A 17,766-nucleotide genomic window follows, 5' to 3' on the forward strand; every position below is an offset into this window, starting at 1 on the left:
AGCGACACGAGACAACAAGAGGAAAGAAACCGGCAGACAGAGCGTGCAGGCCCGTGTAGGACAAATGGACTCAGTGAACAGAACATCAGCGTTTGCACTGATCTGGGGACATCAAGGACGGATATATTGAGCTCGCCAGTTTCTAGCGTGAGATGAAGCCCTCACAGATTGTTGGTAATGGGACCTTAAATGGGGAGGGGGGGGCTAGAATTTTGGAAAATTCTCACGAGGAGTGTCTGCAAGGTCACTGGCATCATAGCAAGTCTCAGCGTTCCGGAGCCCCACCTCCGCTCTGCTCTTTGACTCCCGGCCTCGCGGCTCTCTGTGCCCATCTCTCTAACTCGGCTAAAGGCCATCTTTTATTGATGGCAGAGTTATGAATATTTCAAGCGGTTTTCGGCGTGACTTGAAAGGCGCCCAGAGGGAGCTGGTTAAGAGGAGCCACCCTGTCACTGTGCTTCTGGCTCGGCGCTGGGGTAATGAGTGCCGGCACCGGGATGGAGCGGAGGGCCGGAGCCGGGCAGACATGGTGTCAAAACAGCAGAGATCACGCGCAACGTACGGGCTTTGAAGATGCTTTTTGATTTGATGCGTACAGATGCTATATTCACATGTGGTTTCCCATAATATATCGAATTACAAATTGGTATAGAACGTTTCCTTCCCCCTCATAACTAACTTAAACGTGCACCGTCTTTAGATAAAAATGTTCTCTGCTCGTCCATAAGAGAATTATAATTTGCATTGATTATTTTGACAACGGTCGCTGGACTACTTCTACCGACCCCCCAGTGAGTCATTACAGGGTGTAATGACTCGACATGATCGAGAAGGCCTCAAACACCCAAGAGGCGCCACAACAAACAAATGCAGTTACGGAGGGAGACTGCAAGTTCTCCAAAAGGTTTGCATGTGGTGTGAAATTATCTCCGCGGCGACGTTCAAAGTGTGTAAAGGTTCTCGGTGTTCCTTTAGCTGGAGGCTCCCCTGTGTCCCCCGCAGCCGCATCTCTGCAGATGGCATCTTAACCAGATCTGGCAAGCGTCTCCAAGACTCATGTTTGTTTGATGGATTAAGGCTTTAGACATTACCTCTGCCAGGTGTATTAATCCCTGTGAAATACCGGTGAGGGGGTTTCTGGGAGATTATCCTGCTATTTTGACACTTGCTTGCTCGGCTTGAGACGTTGACTGCGGTCACACTTTAATGCGACCCGTCCCCGAAATGTCCGTCGGTGTCCCGCCCCCAGAAGGAGTCGTTCTTGTAGCTGGGGGTAACCTCCTCCGAGGCACTTTGATTCGTAATTTTACTTTTATTCATCATATTTCGATATTTCAGGTTGCGCTGTATCTGATTGTATGGTTGTTTAGGCATAGGATTGTGTGACACTACCCAGGAGACCAAGAATTCCATTTGAAACTGGGTTAACCCTCTTCTTTGCTCTAAACCGCTACCTTTAAAGCAAAGTAGGAAAGTATGCCTTCTTCTGATCCATAGATTTTTTTTCATGGATTTTTTTCTTGGTCACTTGAGGTGGAAGGGATATTTTTTCACTCGAGGGCGCCGTTCTTCTTAGTTATTATTCATCCATATCGACAGTTTACTGACCACAACCAGCTGCTTTATCAAATTCACCGTGGCCGCCTTTCAGTTCTGCTGTGCGCAATCTTTACACTCTTACCGGATCCTGCTACCAACAATGGAATCAGCATACAGAGGAGCAAATGCCACCTATGAAGTCATGGTTAAATAAATATGGGATAAATTCATATTTGTTTTGGTGTGATGGCCAAGGTAACAAAGAGATGACTAACGTGTAACCGGACCCAACATTTAACCTAAGGTTGATCTTCATTTCAACACAAAAACAAATTACCAAGGCAGTAAGTGTTCTTCACCTCTTAATGCACGCTAGTTGGTGCACGCTGGTTGGTGCACGCTGGTTGGTGCACGCTGGTCGGTGCACGCTGGTTGGTGCATGCCGGATCGTTCACGCCTGGTCTTGCATGCCGGGTTGCGCACGCCCAGTCGTACACGCTGGTTGGTGCACGCTGGTTGTTGTACGCTCGGTCGTGCACGCTGGTTGGTGCACGCTCGGTTGTGCACGCTGGTTGGTGCACGCTGGTTGGTGCACGCTGGTTGGTGCATGCCGGGTTGCGCACGCCCAGTCGTACACGCTGGTTGGTGCACGCTGGTTGGTGAACGCTGGTTGGTGCACGCTCGGTCGTGCACGCCGGTTGGTGCACGCTGGGTCGTGCACGCCGGTTGGTGCACGCTGGGTCATGCACGCCGGTTGGTGCACGACGGTTGGTGCACGCCGGGTCGTGCAAGCTGGTAAACATGGAGTTTAGTTTTCTGCTGCTGTCCAAATGGATCAGTTCTCATCCCGGACCTCCTGCTGCTTCCTGGCTTCGTCCCAAACCGCGGTTTAGAATAACTTTCCATTTTAGGAATGATTGAGACGTGTCTGCGTGTCCGTCCATTAAGTGTGTGACAGAACTTTGCTTTGAAGGATGTTTCCTAATTTAAGGAAATCTAATTGCAGCTAAATACGTAACTAGGGATAAAGGCTCAGCTTTCATGCTTCCTTCTCCTCTTTTGCAGCGGTGTCTGGGAGCATTTCAATGACAGAAAGACTTGTAGATATTGTGAGTAGCTGTTGTTTTCCATAAATCCCTGTCACGGTCATTGGATCGGGGGAATGGGGTCGAGAATTTCTGTTTTTGATACTTAATTAATACTCTCAATAAAGTGAGAAGGCAGCTTGGATCCAGAAAATATCAAAACTTGTTCTATTCCTCGAACCCATCGAGTTCTCACACTGCAGTTTGTCTCTTTGAGCCACCGAGTCTGACTGGGTGCGGCTGTCGCCTCCCATCACCTGATTAAACAAGCCTCAGCGGTGACTTGAATGGAAAACAAGGAACTCGAACCTGTGACAGCGGCACTGAAAGGCAGCGTCTGAACCCGTCGCATCGGAGACTCCTGCTGTCGCACAGCTTCTCTGAGATGATCTTCACTCCTTTCTCTCGACATGAGGGTTACTATTAAAGATGAAGTCACTGCCGGCTGACGCTTTTACTCATCTAGATCACACGGAAGATGTTCGGTAAAGTAAGTCAATCAATGTTGATGTTTTACATGGTATGATTTGGGGAATGACACCGTCGTGACCTCCCCTCCGCACTCAGCCCCGGTGCTTTGGGACCAAACGTCTCCTTGGGATGCTGGCTTTCAAGAGCCCAATTGGCTTCCAACCCTCGAGGCCTCCGATACTGAAAACGTCATACAGCTGTTTATCTGTTTGAGTCTTGTTGCTCACAGACTGGGTCGCTTTTGAGGGCACCCTCAGGGTGACGGCATTCAAGAGCCTATTGGGTAGTGAGCGGGCTGCTGAGGCGGTTGAACCAGCCGCCCAAATAGGACCCAAAGATATATTCTGAAAGTGAAAATGTTATGAGGTGCCCTCTAGAGTGCCCCTACAATAGAGAAAACATTGTGTAACACCCGCTCTGGTTCCCTTAAGAGAGAAGACGCTCAGATCTTATGCTGCTGCTGTGCACCCCATAAAATATAATGACCAACCGCTTTCTAGCTATTCCATCTCAGTTCGGGGGGAGAGAAAAAACAACAGTACTGCAACTGCAACTCTGGCTAAAATAGTCAAAATTATGAACAATCAATAAGTACAAAATTTAACTTTCTCAATTTCAATCACATTCAACCACATTCAGGTGCAAGATAGCTGGAAGGAATCAGAATAAAAGTTGTGTTATTAGTATTTTTTTTCCTCTCTTTTGGTGTGTAAGTGCAATATATTATATATATAATATGTGAGTACATATGTTGTTAGTGCATTATGTCAATTCAAAAACAAGTCAAAATCAACAAAAACAAGAACAGTTAGTCATAGCTATGATAGAATCAGGTATTCAGGTGTTCCTAAAAGAGCAGGTGTTACTTGAGGCTTGTGAGTGTACATAAGAAACGTTAAGGGCAAGGCAACATTATTTGCCATATGCCATACTGTACATGTCACACACAAGGGCAACTCAAAGTGCTTTCCATAAGGCATGCAATACATGTATAGGGTTGTAAAGAAGATAACGAAGAATAAAAACATAGAAATAAAAAGCTAAAAACAGACATATATAAAAGGACATAATAAAATCACAGAGATAACAGGTCAAAGTGCAATTCATAACAAGCCTAGACATTTTAACATGGCACGACTCAAACATTGAGTGATTGGGCCTGGTCCCTGTCTCCACTCATTTAAAAAGGCTGAAACAGTGATTACAATTTTGATTTAAAACAAATAGTTGGCACCTATTTTTACAAACAGCTGTTCAGCCCGTAAGCTATTTTGGCATGTCCCCAGCGTGCACATATACGTGTGTGTGTGTGTGTGTGTGTGTGTGTGTGCGTGCGTGCCTGCGTGCATGCGTGCTCCCCTATACAAGCACCCCGGTCCTGTGCCGTGCTATCATTAGCACACCCGGCTCCCGGGTCCCTGACCTCGGCTGAGGCCCATCTCCTCCGCCCCTGCGGAGGAGATGGGCCGGAGCAGAGCGCAGCACAGCAGCGGGCCTCTGTGTGATTAATTAGGCTCCAGTGGGAGGAAACCCCACCGGCCAGGGGTCAGTGGTCAATAAACACACCTGTTTCACTGTGATTCTGTGGCTGCTTTTTAGCTGCGGTTTGCACTTAACTGGAGTTGGAGCGCTGGAACGGCAGCAGCTTGAGGAGAGAGTGAATCAGAAATACAGTAGGCTAAAAGAGGTGAAGAATAGTCTGTCTGTCTGTCTGAGTACATAGTCTGCATTTATGTCAAATGTGGTACAAATGAGTCGTCACCTTCGTTACACCAAATTATTATGCAAAAGATATTCTTCTCTGATTTTCTTAATAGTCGATGCTAATGACAGTCAGTATAATTTTCAAGTCATTAAACGTTAGGGTATAATTCCAATGTTATTGAACAAACCTCACCATGATAAAAGTATTTCTTTCAAGGATAAAAAATTCAAAATGCACTGTTCCAAATGATTATGCACAACAGAGTTTCAAAACATTTTAAAGGTTGTAAAGAACTGAAAATGGTCATTTGTTGAATTTGCAGCATTAGGAGGTCATATTTACTGAAATCAAAAGCTATTTCAATCAAAAACATCTTAACAGGCAACAACTGCAAGCCTGTGGAGGATCCTACACCTTGAGGTTGGTGGGACTCCAGAGGCACCAGCAGCAAATACCTGTTTGCTGCTTTGTCACGGCATTTTAGCAGCTGCTCTCTTAATCCCATGAATTTGTCTGGCAGGAACCTTCCTCATTCTGCCTTTATCTGCACCAACCCGCCTGTGCTCTGAATCAGCCACAAATCACTTCACAGTACGATGATCACGATTACGTTTTTCGTGAAATATCTAATGTTTTCATACCTTGACCAAGGCATTGCACTACTTGAGGCTTTTCGGCAGCAGAGAGATCCTTTTTCTTTCCCATGTTGCTTGAAACCTGTGGCCTGCTTAATCATGTGGAACGTCCTTCTTTAGTAGTTTTTCTTGAATTGGACTCACCTGGCAAACTAATTATCACAGGTGTCTGAGATTGATTTCAGTGATCCAAAGAGCCCTGAGACACAATTCCATCCATGAGTTTAATTGAAAAACAAAAAAACGAAACGACACTTAAATGCAATTTGCATAATAATTTGGAACGCGGTGTATTTCTTTCCTTCCTTCCCTTCCTTATTTTCTTTCCATCTTTCCTTCCTTTCTTTAATCCGTACTTCCTTCCTTCCTTACTTCCTTTCTTTAAGCCATATTTTCTTCCTCCCTTCCATCCTTCTTCTTTCCTTCCCTGCTTCCTTTCCTCTCTCCCCTTGTTCTGTCATTCCTTCCTTCCTTAATTCCCTCTTTCCCTCGTTGCTTGTTTCCTTCCTTCAATCCTCCCTTTCTTCGTGACCTCGTTATTTCCTTTCTTCCTTCCTTCCCTCCTTCCTTACTTCTTTCTTTCCCGCCTTCCGTCCTTCCCTCCTTTCTTCCATCCTTCATTCCTTCCATCCATCCGTCCATCCTTCCTTTTTCCCTCCTTCCTCCCTTCTTTATTTTCTTGCTTCCTTCCTTCCCGGAGGAAAGAGTTAAATAAAACCCCTCAGCCTGAGCTGTTGGCAGGGAGTGTCACGCGGCACTGACTGTTCCCTGCCTCCATCTGGAGTTCTGTCAAAACGTCACGGGACGAGTGCAGCGACTCCTCCGTCGTTTGTTCGGACAAAGCCTTTTTCTCCCGGCGGCGGAACCAACAGATCCATCCATTCAACTCAACACACACGCTAACGTCCCCAGGAAGGACGGACAATACACACACGTACAGTATAATGACAGCAGGGAAATAGCAGCCTCACTCCAGCACTTGCCCGGTGAATAATTGGTGTTTGGCTTGCGCGGGCGTGCACGCGCACGCACGCACGCACACACACACACACACACACACACACACACACACACACACACACAGATGCACACAGACACAGCCATATTCACGACACAAGTAAACAACATCCCACCCACACACTTTCCAAACTCAAACTCAGGCTAAAACTCATACACACATACAAACACCTGCATGTGACACACACACACACACACACACACACACACACACACACAAACACACACAAACACACACACACACACACACACACACACTCACACTCACACAGGTTTTGTCTCTGGTTCGGGTCCTTCACGGCCAGTCAGCCCTGACGTGTAATCGATCTCAGACGACCCCTGTGTAGGTCAGAAGCGAGGCCATTCGCAGCGTCTCTGCTGTCAGTCCGCGTTCTATCCCACCTCCACCCTGCTCCACCCCTTCGCCGCTCCACACCTCCAACCATACCGACCGCCCCTCAACTACACCTCCAACAATATCCAACACTCTCACCCTCTGCAGCTACACCTCCGTTCGCCCTCTCTGCCCCGGCTAGAATTTCACTGGATTGGGCGTGAGCTCAAGGAAACACAAAGATTGAGACAAACAGGAGAAAGAGATTAAAAACTAAGATGCGTTTGGACTAAGATGCGAGGGGGGAGGAAGCAAGGGAGGAAGAGAGGTAGGCAGGGAGGTAGGAAGGGAGGGAGGAGGGATAGGGAAGAAGGAAGAGGGGAGGGGAGGGAGGGAGGTAGGAAGGAAGGGGGGGCAGAGAGGGAGGAAGGGTGGGAGGGAGTGAGAAAGGGAGTGAGGAAGGGAGGGAGGGAGGAAGCAAGGGGGGGCCGAAAGGGAGGGAGGGAGAGAGTGAGGAAGTAAGGGAGGGAGGGAGGTAGGAAATAACGAAGGTACGAAGTGAGGGAGGATTGAAGGAAGGAAATAAGGGAGAAAGGAAGGATTTAAGGAAGGAAGGAATGGTAGAAGTAGGGGGGAGGAAGGGAAGGAGGAAGGAAGAGAGGTAGGCAGGAAGGTAGGAAGGGAGGGAGGAGGAATAGGGAGGAAGGAAGAGGGGAAGGGAAGGAGGGAGGGAGGTAGGAAGGAAGGGGGGGCAGAGAGGGAGGAAGGGCGGGAGAGAGTGAGAAAGGGAGTGAGGAAGGGAAGGAGGAAGCAAGGGGGGGCTGGAAGGGAGGGAGAGAGGGAGGGAGGGAGTGCGGAAGGAAGGGAGGGAGGTAGCAAATAACAAAGGTACGAAGTAAGGGAGGATTGAAGGAAGGAAATAAGGGAGAAAGGAAGGAATTAAGGAAGGAAGGAATGACAGAAGTAGGGGGGAGGAAGGAAGGAAGGGAAGGAGGGAGGGAAGGAAGAAAATATGGATTAAAGAAAGGAAGGAAGGAGGGAAAGAAGAAAGGAAGGAAGGAGGAAAGTACAGATTAAAGAAAGGAAGGAATGAAAGGAATAATGAAAGGGGCGACTAATTTGGTACCGAGGAGGGAGGGAGGGAGGGAGGGAGGGAGAGGGGGAGGGAGGGAGGGAGGGAGGGTGTGACTGCTGAAAACCAAATGCAGATGCTGACGTCCAGCTGTCTTTGAAGGAGGGTGTGTTTGATTTATGGGCCTCCGTGTGCAGCGGGGTGGGGTTTGTGAGGCGGCAGGTGCCAGTCTCACACCTCACCCCGCCAAAAGCATCACCCCAGACCGCGCACGTCAGTCTGACTGGAGCGGGCCAGCGTTCAGAGCGTGCGAGGTGCATTAACATGGGTGTTCACGCCCAAATGTGCAATTTAAAAAAAAATTGTATTATACAACTGCATTTCTGATTTTCGTATCGGTTGAAACATCCTGAAAAATCAACTTTTGTCCGTCAAAATAGTAAAAAGTGCACCGGGGTGATTTAGATGAGATTGCAGCACTGCAGCACTGGATGTGATCTAAAAATAACCTGTTCGTGACCTCTCCACAGCATCTCACACCCTGGGAGCGACACTGCGTTCAGTAATACACCCAATACCAAAGAATACTCCCACTGTACTGCGCTCTTCAATTATAATACACTCATTTCTGCAACAACAACAAAAAAAATACACTGACGACACCACTGTCTGCAATAATAATAATACACAATATATCTACAAGAATTCAATGGGTCTGGCTCACCAGTCTCTCCATATTGTGAAAAATTGTCATATGGGAAGACTCTTGAATGGGGAGTAATTTATGAATTACTTAATGATTTAGTAATGAAAGACATATGAGTGTGTTGATGCATTCCAAGCGATCCTAAAAACGAGAGCTGTTCGAATTGAATGGGAAATGATCGAGGCGTGCTCTGTGAAAAATGCAAATTCAACAAAAATGTGTGTGTTGACAAAATGTGAACTCCCACTCCTCACGACAGTCCTCAAAAGTCGGAAATAATAGGAACGTTTGACATTCGGTATACGCAGTTTATCACAATATTTGTTAATGTCTTGCATAATAGCGCTTGTAAGATGGGATTTATTCACACCCAGTAACTTGATGATCTGCGGTCTGTTTCCTGTTCCCGTAATCAAAACCCAATTTAGAGCGACGGAGCAGCGCGGAAATTTCACGTCCTTACACCAGGGACAGACTGAGGCTGAAATGTGATATTTGGCAGTCTCTCCTCGTGCTTTGTCCTCCTGAGTGTGAATGTGGATGCTGGAGGATAAATAAGGGAGCGGCGGGGCGGCGGGGCGAGGAGCTGGCGGGAGGCTGACACCGAGGTGAGGGCGCTGGTAACCTTCAGTGACGGGATGATCCCGAAATAAACTGCTGGGAGGCCATCTGGCTCCCCCAGTACACCCAGTACGTCAACCATCAGCGGCGTGTGTGTGTGTGTGTGTGTGTGTGTGTGTGTGGCCGCGCGCGGGCGTGTGTGCTCGCGCAAATCACCAATTATACTGGGCAAGTGCTGTGCAGTCTCTCTGGACATCAGCTATCTTCTGAGAAAGTCAACAGTTTTCACGGGAGGAGGGGGGGCAAGGCGGGGCTTCACGAGAGACATGGTGCAGAAGGCAAGGGCCCGAATGTGCCGTATCTCACGTTAAGAAAAAAACAAAAACCCCGTTTGTCTAAAATAATGTCAGACCAAGAGAATCCAATAGAAGTAGAACTTGATTGACTAATGCTCCCCCTTGTGGTTGAGGTATGCTACAGCCGTACGCACCATTTCCACGGTATGATCGGTACAGCACCTCACACAGCCGCGGCCTGAATCACAGAACAGTACAGTACGTTGCCGTTCGGTCAGTCGGTCGATTTACCTGTAAATCCCCTGTTTAATTAAAGACATATCTTTGTTCGGATGCTTTTTTCGGGGAGGGTCAAGTCGACTTGTTTCTCTCTCCGAGGCGCACGTAAAAATTGTAACACTGAAACGAGGGCAGGAAGGCCCCCGTGAAATACCTCCACGCGACACACAGGTGACACCCGGATTCACCAAATACGACAACGTGGAAGGTAAGTAAATAGTGCAAATAGTGACGGAGTCAGGGTTTAAAGGAGGAGGGCCGCGTTGGCGCCGGGATCGAGCCTGCCGCTTCTCGATAAGGCTGCCCTTGATGTCCGCCGTCGCTTTCCCTGGAAGTCCGCGAGAAAAACAAAAACGACAAAATCCCAAACGGCGGAAATGACTGAATGCGTGACAAATGATTGCCTTTCAGGGTTTTCCGGTTTGGCCATCTATCACACGGAGTGTTTGACAGCTTTCGCCGCTCTGCCCAAATGAGCGGCGACGCCCGGTTCTGCTGACGCGGGAGGGGGGGGGCTGACGGTCCGGGGGGCTGCGGCGGCTCCCGTCCTCGTTTTGCATCCTCATCCCGTTTTTTTGTTTTTGTGCTTCTCTCGCTCGAGGATGAAAATTTGGGGCTCAATTAGAGCGAACGTGAGCGTGACGGGGAAAGGGGAGGCTCCCTCCCGTCCGGATGAAGTAGTTGCTGTATTTCTAGCGCGTCCAGGTGAACGTGAAGGATGATCCGCCGCAACGGGGGAGCCGGGGGAGTATCGCGGTGCCCGTGCCCGGCGGGGACCACGTTGGCTGTGGACGGAGCCTTTCTTTATTCTTCCTCCTCCTCCTCCTCCTCCTCCGTATCATCATTCTGTGTCTTTGCCCACGCAAACACAGACATATACCACGCGTGCACGCACACACACACACACACGCACGCGCGCGCTCGCTCAGCCCGTGCCTCTCTATCAAAAGCTAATCTCGAGTTGTCTCTGGGCAACACCATCTGTAATACACACCAGTCGCTCTCCGGGCCCTGGGAGCCGCTACCTCTTCAGAATATTTTCGGCTTGGCTGGACAAAGCCCTTTTCCCCCGGACGGCGAACGCGCCGGGCGGCGGCGGCGGCGGTGGCGGCGGCGGAGACATTAAGATACGTGTACAAGAGAACACTTAATTAGTTTTTTTTAATTGTCTTTCGCTTTTATTTACCCGGGGAGAAATGATGGGGAGGTTGCCGCCCCAGCACAATCGCCGCGAACGAGAGACAGTAGAGCCCGCAGAGGTTTTCGGGTTTTTCGGGCTGCGTAGGCGGCTTTACTTTGTGTGAAGTCGGACTTACTCTTGCAGCCCAGGATCAGCGATGACTGTCTCGGCCCGCTTTCCAGGCGTCAAAACAGATGGCACCCGACACTGCCTCGGCCCCCCCGAGCCCCGGGGGTGCCAGGAGAAGACGCCAAAGGGAGAAAGGAAGAAACCTGAAAGGGGATCTATTATGTTTTCCCTTATTTTCTGTCCTATACATACAGTACACTGTCACAATGTGGGATGTTCATACGAGGCGTGGCCCAAGTGTCAAATAATGAGGTAAAATGATGACAGAGTACAGGTACTCCTCACTTAACGACCAGCCTGTTTAACCACCGTTCAGACTTAGGACCAGTCTGTATTGGACACTGTGTTTATACACTATATACACTATATATACTATATACATTTTATACACTGTATATACTATATACACTATATGTACTATATACACAATGTATACTATATATAGTATATATACTATATACACTGTATACATCTCATCACCGTTCTCATTCTCGTTCCTGCAGTCTGTCTTCTTCACTAAACTAGCGTTCGCATCTGCCACGCCCCCTTACCTGTAATAACACTACATACACTATATATTGTGAGAGGAAAATGCTTACGATCATTTGTTTTGAATGAGGACAAAGGCCTCCACCTCCAGAGGGGGAGTTTTTTAAAACATTGTCTCTGTTTTCCCAGTAATCCCCCAACTTTAGGTAAAGTTCTTTCTCTCTACAATGTCAATTCTAACATGGAAGAACCAGATCACGTTTGGTCCTGTTTACCGTGTATGGAGATGAGGAATAACCCCAGGGGAGCCGGAGGTGCATTGTAAGGGATTGTAATCCGCGTCTGCCAGGTCGTTTACAGGTTCCTGTGAATTGACTGTTTGAGGTTGGCGTCCAGGGAGACAGTTGAGGGACACGGACTTATAAATGACTTCTGACCCAAGCCACACCCTCTGTTTTTGTATGAAGCCCTCTTGACCAGAAATAAGATTGGACTGATCGGAACACTGCTTTGGAGCAGCACTGAATCTTTCTCTTTATTCTGCAGAATAAAATAATCTTGAGTATTCTCAGTTTTTGTTTTCTTGTGGCGGGCAGATTAACCTCCCCGATCATTGCAGAAGAATTTCTTCCACAATATACACTATATGTAATATACACTATATATACTATATAAACTATATTTACTATATACACTATATACACTATACAGTATATAAACTATTTATACTATATACACTATATATATTATATACACTATATATCCTTTATACACTATATACATTACATATATATAATATACACTATATACTCTATATACACTATATATGCCATATATACTATATACACTATATATAGTATATACACCATATACACTATATACACTATATACGCTATATACACGAGATATACTATATACACCATATACACTATATATACAATATATACACTATATACGCTATATATGCTATATACACTATATATACTATAGACACTATATAGACTATATATACTATATACATGCCCCCTCACTATGAATTAACACTATATACACTATATATGCTATATACACTATATACACTATATTTATTAATTACACCCCCCCTCACTGTGAAATAACACTATATACAATATATATGCTATATACTCTATATACACTATATACGCTATATACACTATATATGCTTTATACACTATAAACACTTTATATACTATATACCCGCCTCCTCACCGTGAAATAACACGAGTCCTCGCTTATCGACCAATTCGCTGAGGGACCTGGTTGTAGGAACGGAACTCGTTAAGCGAGGAGTACCTGTACTCCCTGTGTACAAAACGCTCCGGCTTCGACCGCTCTGGACGCTGTGTTTCCAAAGGTTTTTTCTACTTGCTGCAGAAGCTGACGTCAGCTTGTCACCGACTGCTTTATATGGTCATCTGCTCCAGCCCATCCCCTGTGCGTTTCTTCAAACAAAACCAATAAAAATAGTGTGTTTTTATTGTAGATGTATTTTTGTATTTTATTTCCGACGTTAACATGAAACAAAAGATCCCCTCTTCCAAGAGTCCCGGTGCGTGGCGCTGTCCTTGTCTCCCACAAGCCTGGAGCACTCAGAACAAACTTTAAAATGAGGCCGTGTAGATCTAATATGAGTGAAGATTCAGCAGCTTATTGATTATTTATCACCTCAGATATGTTCAGAAACAGATTTTGGTGGACCGATAAGGTGAAATCACTGAAAGTTACGGAGCAAATACAACGACAGCCGGAAGCCATGCTCAAACCCCATTGGCTCACAGAACTCGGGGCCTCGGGAGGGAGGCTCCGCCCACTGAAACAGCACGTTTTCAGACTGAATGGCTCAGAATACATAATGTGAGCGTTGTTTTCGGCAACAAAAACACGTTTTAGGGACCGCAGAGACCTATATTAACTTGTGGAAAAAGCAGCATTGTAGGTCCACCTCAAGACGGGACCCAACAGGGAGAAACCCTCTTTTTGGAGGGCTGGGAAATAAGGACAGTGAACAGAATAACCAAAAACTAGTACCACGTAGAAGTGGTAAGGTGAATCTGACGTTTTATACATGGTGCCGTCTGTGTCACAGCAGCATTGAAATGTTTGATTACTATACTTAGATTCTTATGTTAATTAAGAATTTATGTATATATATATACCTATATATATATATATATAATATATAATTTATATCTTAACCGTTATGTTTTTATCGTTTGCCCTGCAGGTACAAACTATTTGGTGGCTCCACGGTGGCCCATTCCAAAGGTGAGACGAGCCCGAACACAGACTCGTACAATTATTTTCTGGTACAATTGTTAACGCGTATCTTTCATTTGAGATTAAAAAGCGCCAAAACCCCGAGACCTTTGACAGCAACACACCATTTACAATAGCGTCCTCGGTCGAAGCGTATGCAGTTGAAAAAATAGAACAAGCACTCCAGAGTCGCTGTAAGGGGAGCGATGGTTTCTTTGGTCCACTTAGTCTACTTCATCGGCAGCATGTGCTCTGTTTGCATAACGTCAGTCAGCAGCGTGACTCTATTACATTACAACCACATATTCTAATGCATTTAAATACAGTATTTGTGGCGATGGGCACTTGGGTTTTTGAGTTTGCAAATTTGGCTGCTGAAATACACAGGGGTTTTTTTTCTGACGTTGTGCACGCCTGATCAATTCTGGAATTTTGTGAACTGTGTTCATTGAAGCAAAACGGTGAAAAAAAATAAATATATCCGTGGTTTGGTACCGCATAGCGTGCCGTGGTGCTCATTGCCTGGAGAGTTTTGAGAATAACTCTGAATTGCTATTTATGCAAGCTGAACATAAACTGGGAGCAGGGAAACTTGGGTCTGCGCGCCAGAAGCTGCCATTGAAAATTGTGTCGTTGCGCCATCTTGTGGAGTGTCAGGTGTATTGCAGCAGGTTGATGATGAAGCGCTCCACGAGGCAGGAGATTGACTGGGAGACTAGAAACCTTGGAAAAGCTTTATTAACAAAAATCGAAAGCTAAAAAAATGACTTGCACCCCTAATTAAATGGGTAGATGCAAAGCCAAAAGCTGTAAAAAGCAGGACAAGACGGCTTTGGATTAGTAAGATCAATGTGAAATATGTAAATTAACAAATCTTTTTTGCACCTTCACTGCACCTTTACAAAGGTATGGATTGTTTCTCACTTTCCAAATCTTAGATGACTTGATTATCATTGACCTGATATATTTTGTGATGTAGGACTTTGACACAGACCGCCCAGCTGCCGGGAGTTTAGACGGCGGAGAAGACTCGGCACCTCGGGTGGAGGACGGGCCCTCGAAACCCAGCGTTCGCCCGTTGATCCCCGACGTCGAGCGGTCCCCGGAGTCATCATCGCCGTCGGCCGCTGACGACCGGGCGGATGGCCCCAAACCACCGGTCACCAAGCGCCAAAGGAAGCTGCTTCTGAAGAGCAACTTCGTCACCTCTGGCGCCGCCGAGGGGGCGGAGGAGCGGCAGCAGAGGCTGGCGCTGGCGCAGGACGGCCGCCGGCGTCTGCTGAGGGAGGTCTGTGCCAAATACCAGCCCGGCATCGCCGAGCAGCTCATCTCACGTCGCCAGGTGTCCCGGGTCTACGTGGAGGACCGGTCCAGGCTGCTGTACTGCGAGGTGCCCAAGGCCGGCTGCTCCAACTGGAAGAGGGTGCTCATGGTCCTCGGCGGCAGCGCTAGCTCCACCCGCGACATCCCCCACGACGCGGCACACTATGGCAACCACCTGCGCCGCCTGGAGAGCTATGACCGCCGCGGCATCGCGGAGAGGCTCCGCTCCTACACCAAGGTCCTCTTCGTGCGGGAGCCCTTCGAGCGGCTGGTGTCGGCCTTCCGGGACAAATTCGAGAGCCCCAACTCTTACTACCACCCGGTGTTCGGGCGTCCCATCATCTCAAAGTACCGGGTCAACGCCACGCGCACCGCCCTGCGCACCGGCGCCGGCGTCACCTTCAGGGAGTTTGTCCAGTACCTGCTGGACGTGCGGAGGCCCGTGGGCATGGACATCCACTGGGAGCCGGTCAGCCAGCTGTGCAACCCCTGCCTGCTCCAGTACAACTTCATCGGGAAGTTCGAGGACCTACAGGAGGAGGCCAACTTCCTGCTGCGGAACATCGGCGCGCCGGGCAACCTCACCTTCCCCGACTTCAAGGACAGGAACCCGCTGGCGGAAAGGACTTCCTCCAAGATCACCCAGAGCTACTTTGCACAGCTCAACTCCACGGAGAGGCAGAAGGCCTTTGACTTTTACTACATGGATTATCTGACGTTCGACTACCCCAAGCCCTTCAAGGACCTCTACTGAGCAGGGGGGCCGGGCGGGAGGGCGGAGCGCGCCGCGTTGACGAGGGGCCTCGCGGGGCCCCGCCAGACTTAGCACGAACGAATGCAAATGTAAAAGCCGACGAGCTTCACCTCCGAGCGAATGAATCCTTGAGACGCAGCGACTCGAACAATACAAAAGCTTTCTTTTTTGTTTTGTTTTGTTGTGCGTGCGTGCGTGCATGCGTGTGTGTGTGTGTGTGTGCGTGCGTGCGTGGGGGTATCACAATGTATTGTCTGTATAACACACTCCAGCTGCCGCCGAGCTTGCACCGACTGTCTGGGCCTGAGGAGGACGGTCCTCATGCGCTGAAGCTCAGATCCCACGGCAGGATCTCCTCTCGGCTCGGCAGGCCAAGGGCCCCTGCCTCCCCGCCTCCCCCGGGCCCCGGGTCCCGGGTCCCGTCAGCGAGGCGGGAAGGATCCGCCGCAGAGAGACTGGATGGCGTGGCCGTGTCGATCGTTTCCATCGCAGGGCCGCGGTTGCCGGGTTGGGGTTACTCTACCGGGTTAACTTTGTAAAGGTTTGTTTTCCTTTGGGTTCTGGATATGCACTATAGGCTCCTTATTTAAATCTGTGCTTTACTTGAAACACTGCTGGTTTTCCCACGACCGCCTGGAACGGCCGGTGAACGACAGTGACAAAAGCCACCGCCAGTATTTTTAGTTTTTTTATCAATATATTTTTTTTCACTACGTTCAGTCAACACAGTCACAAAAGATATTTGGCGCTGACATTTCAAGCTCCTGTATAAACAGTGTTTGGTTTAAGAAAATAAAAATAAATAATGACAGTATTATTATCCAAACCGTCCGCCCGCTTTGCCAGGAAATAAAACATCTCGACACACTCCTCCTGCCTCCATGCCGCGAAGCAACTTCAGCCTTGCCGCGCCAGCTCGCTCGAGCCTCGAAAACCCGGAAAACCTTCGTCTGAGTGCCTCGTCTTTCGTCTCCCGTTGTCGACTCTTATCTGCTCGCTGGGCGAAATCTGCAGCGTTTTCCCCACTGGTTGCCACGGCGTTCCGATTCCCCCCCCGATTCCAATTCGGACCAAAGAATGAGTGTCCGTCCGGGGGGGGCGGGGGGGGGGACAGATGCCTACGGTGGAGTCACTGAACCTTAAGCTATGACGCGTCGTTCGCCACAGCGGAGACCTCCGGTCGCACAACTCTGTAACTTCTGTGAAGTTGGGTTTTGACGCTGCTCTTTCTATTTTTTTCCCCCCGACTGGTCGTTGATGTGTCCGGTCGTCACGGCTGTGTGAACTCTGCCACCTCGGATTCGGGTCCGGAGCGCCCCGCGCACCCCGGACTCGGCGGCGCGCCGTGTTTGTCGAGTTTGGAAAATTCCTTTGTTTTTTGGAATCACCCCAATCAGTGTCTCATTCAAGTGAAAACGTCAAACTGCCTTTTTTTTGGGGGGGGGGGGGTTCTGTTGGTAGCTGCTCGGACTGGAAGCGGCGGGGCCTCGCGCGGCCGCGACGGGGTGATTCCTCAGCCTTAACACTGCCATCTCACCTGACGCATTTGCAATGTGTTGCTCAGCCATCGCTGTGAATACCAATAAACGTTGAAGTACATTTTACCAAAAGTCTGCCCGCAACTAATTTCCCGCTGCGGCGCCGAGGGCGACGGGGGGGGATCGGTTCTTTATCTGCTTGTTCTGTTATTCCAGCTTCTGTCGCCGCCGACGTTGTCCGCTCAGCCGCCTGGGGAGAAGCAACCTCGCGAGGCCAGTCATTCTCAACCTCCTTTCCTGTCGAGGACCCCTCGGTTTAGTCTCTGGGACCCCGATCTCAGGAGATTTTTTTTATCGTTGGATATGACCGAGCGTCGGCGCAGAAGTTAAGTGTCGCGATGCAGCAGCGAAACTAGGATAAGAGAAACATTGTCGT

At 48.5% G+C, this 17,766-nt stretch overlaps 1 protein-coding gene across 1 annotated transcript in view; it reads left to right on the top strand.

Moving 5' to 3' along the window:
- LOC307232041 (carbohydrate sulfotransferase 8-like) overlaps positions 1-15,852 on the top strand; it is a gene marked incomplete at both ends in the record, with an annotated part of 32,465 nt that extends 16,613 nt beyond the window's left edge. Inside the window, 2 exons of the mRNA XM_080002922.1 lie at positions 13,744-13,784; positions 14,755-15,852. Of these exons, the coding sequence (XP_079859048.1) occupies positions 13,744-13,784; positions 14,755-15,852 (1,139 nt within the window). The remainder of the gene's footprint in view (positions 1-13,743; positions 13,785-14,754) is intronic.
- Positions 15,853-17,766: the final 1,914 nt, after the last annotated feature.

Source organism: Zeus faber, assembly GCF_960531495.2.
Source record: "Zeus faber genome assembly, chromosome: 6".
Taxonomy (NCBI): domain Eukaryota; kingdom Metazoa; phylum Chordata; class Actinopteri; order Zeiformes; family Zeidae; genus Zeus; species Zeus faber.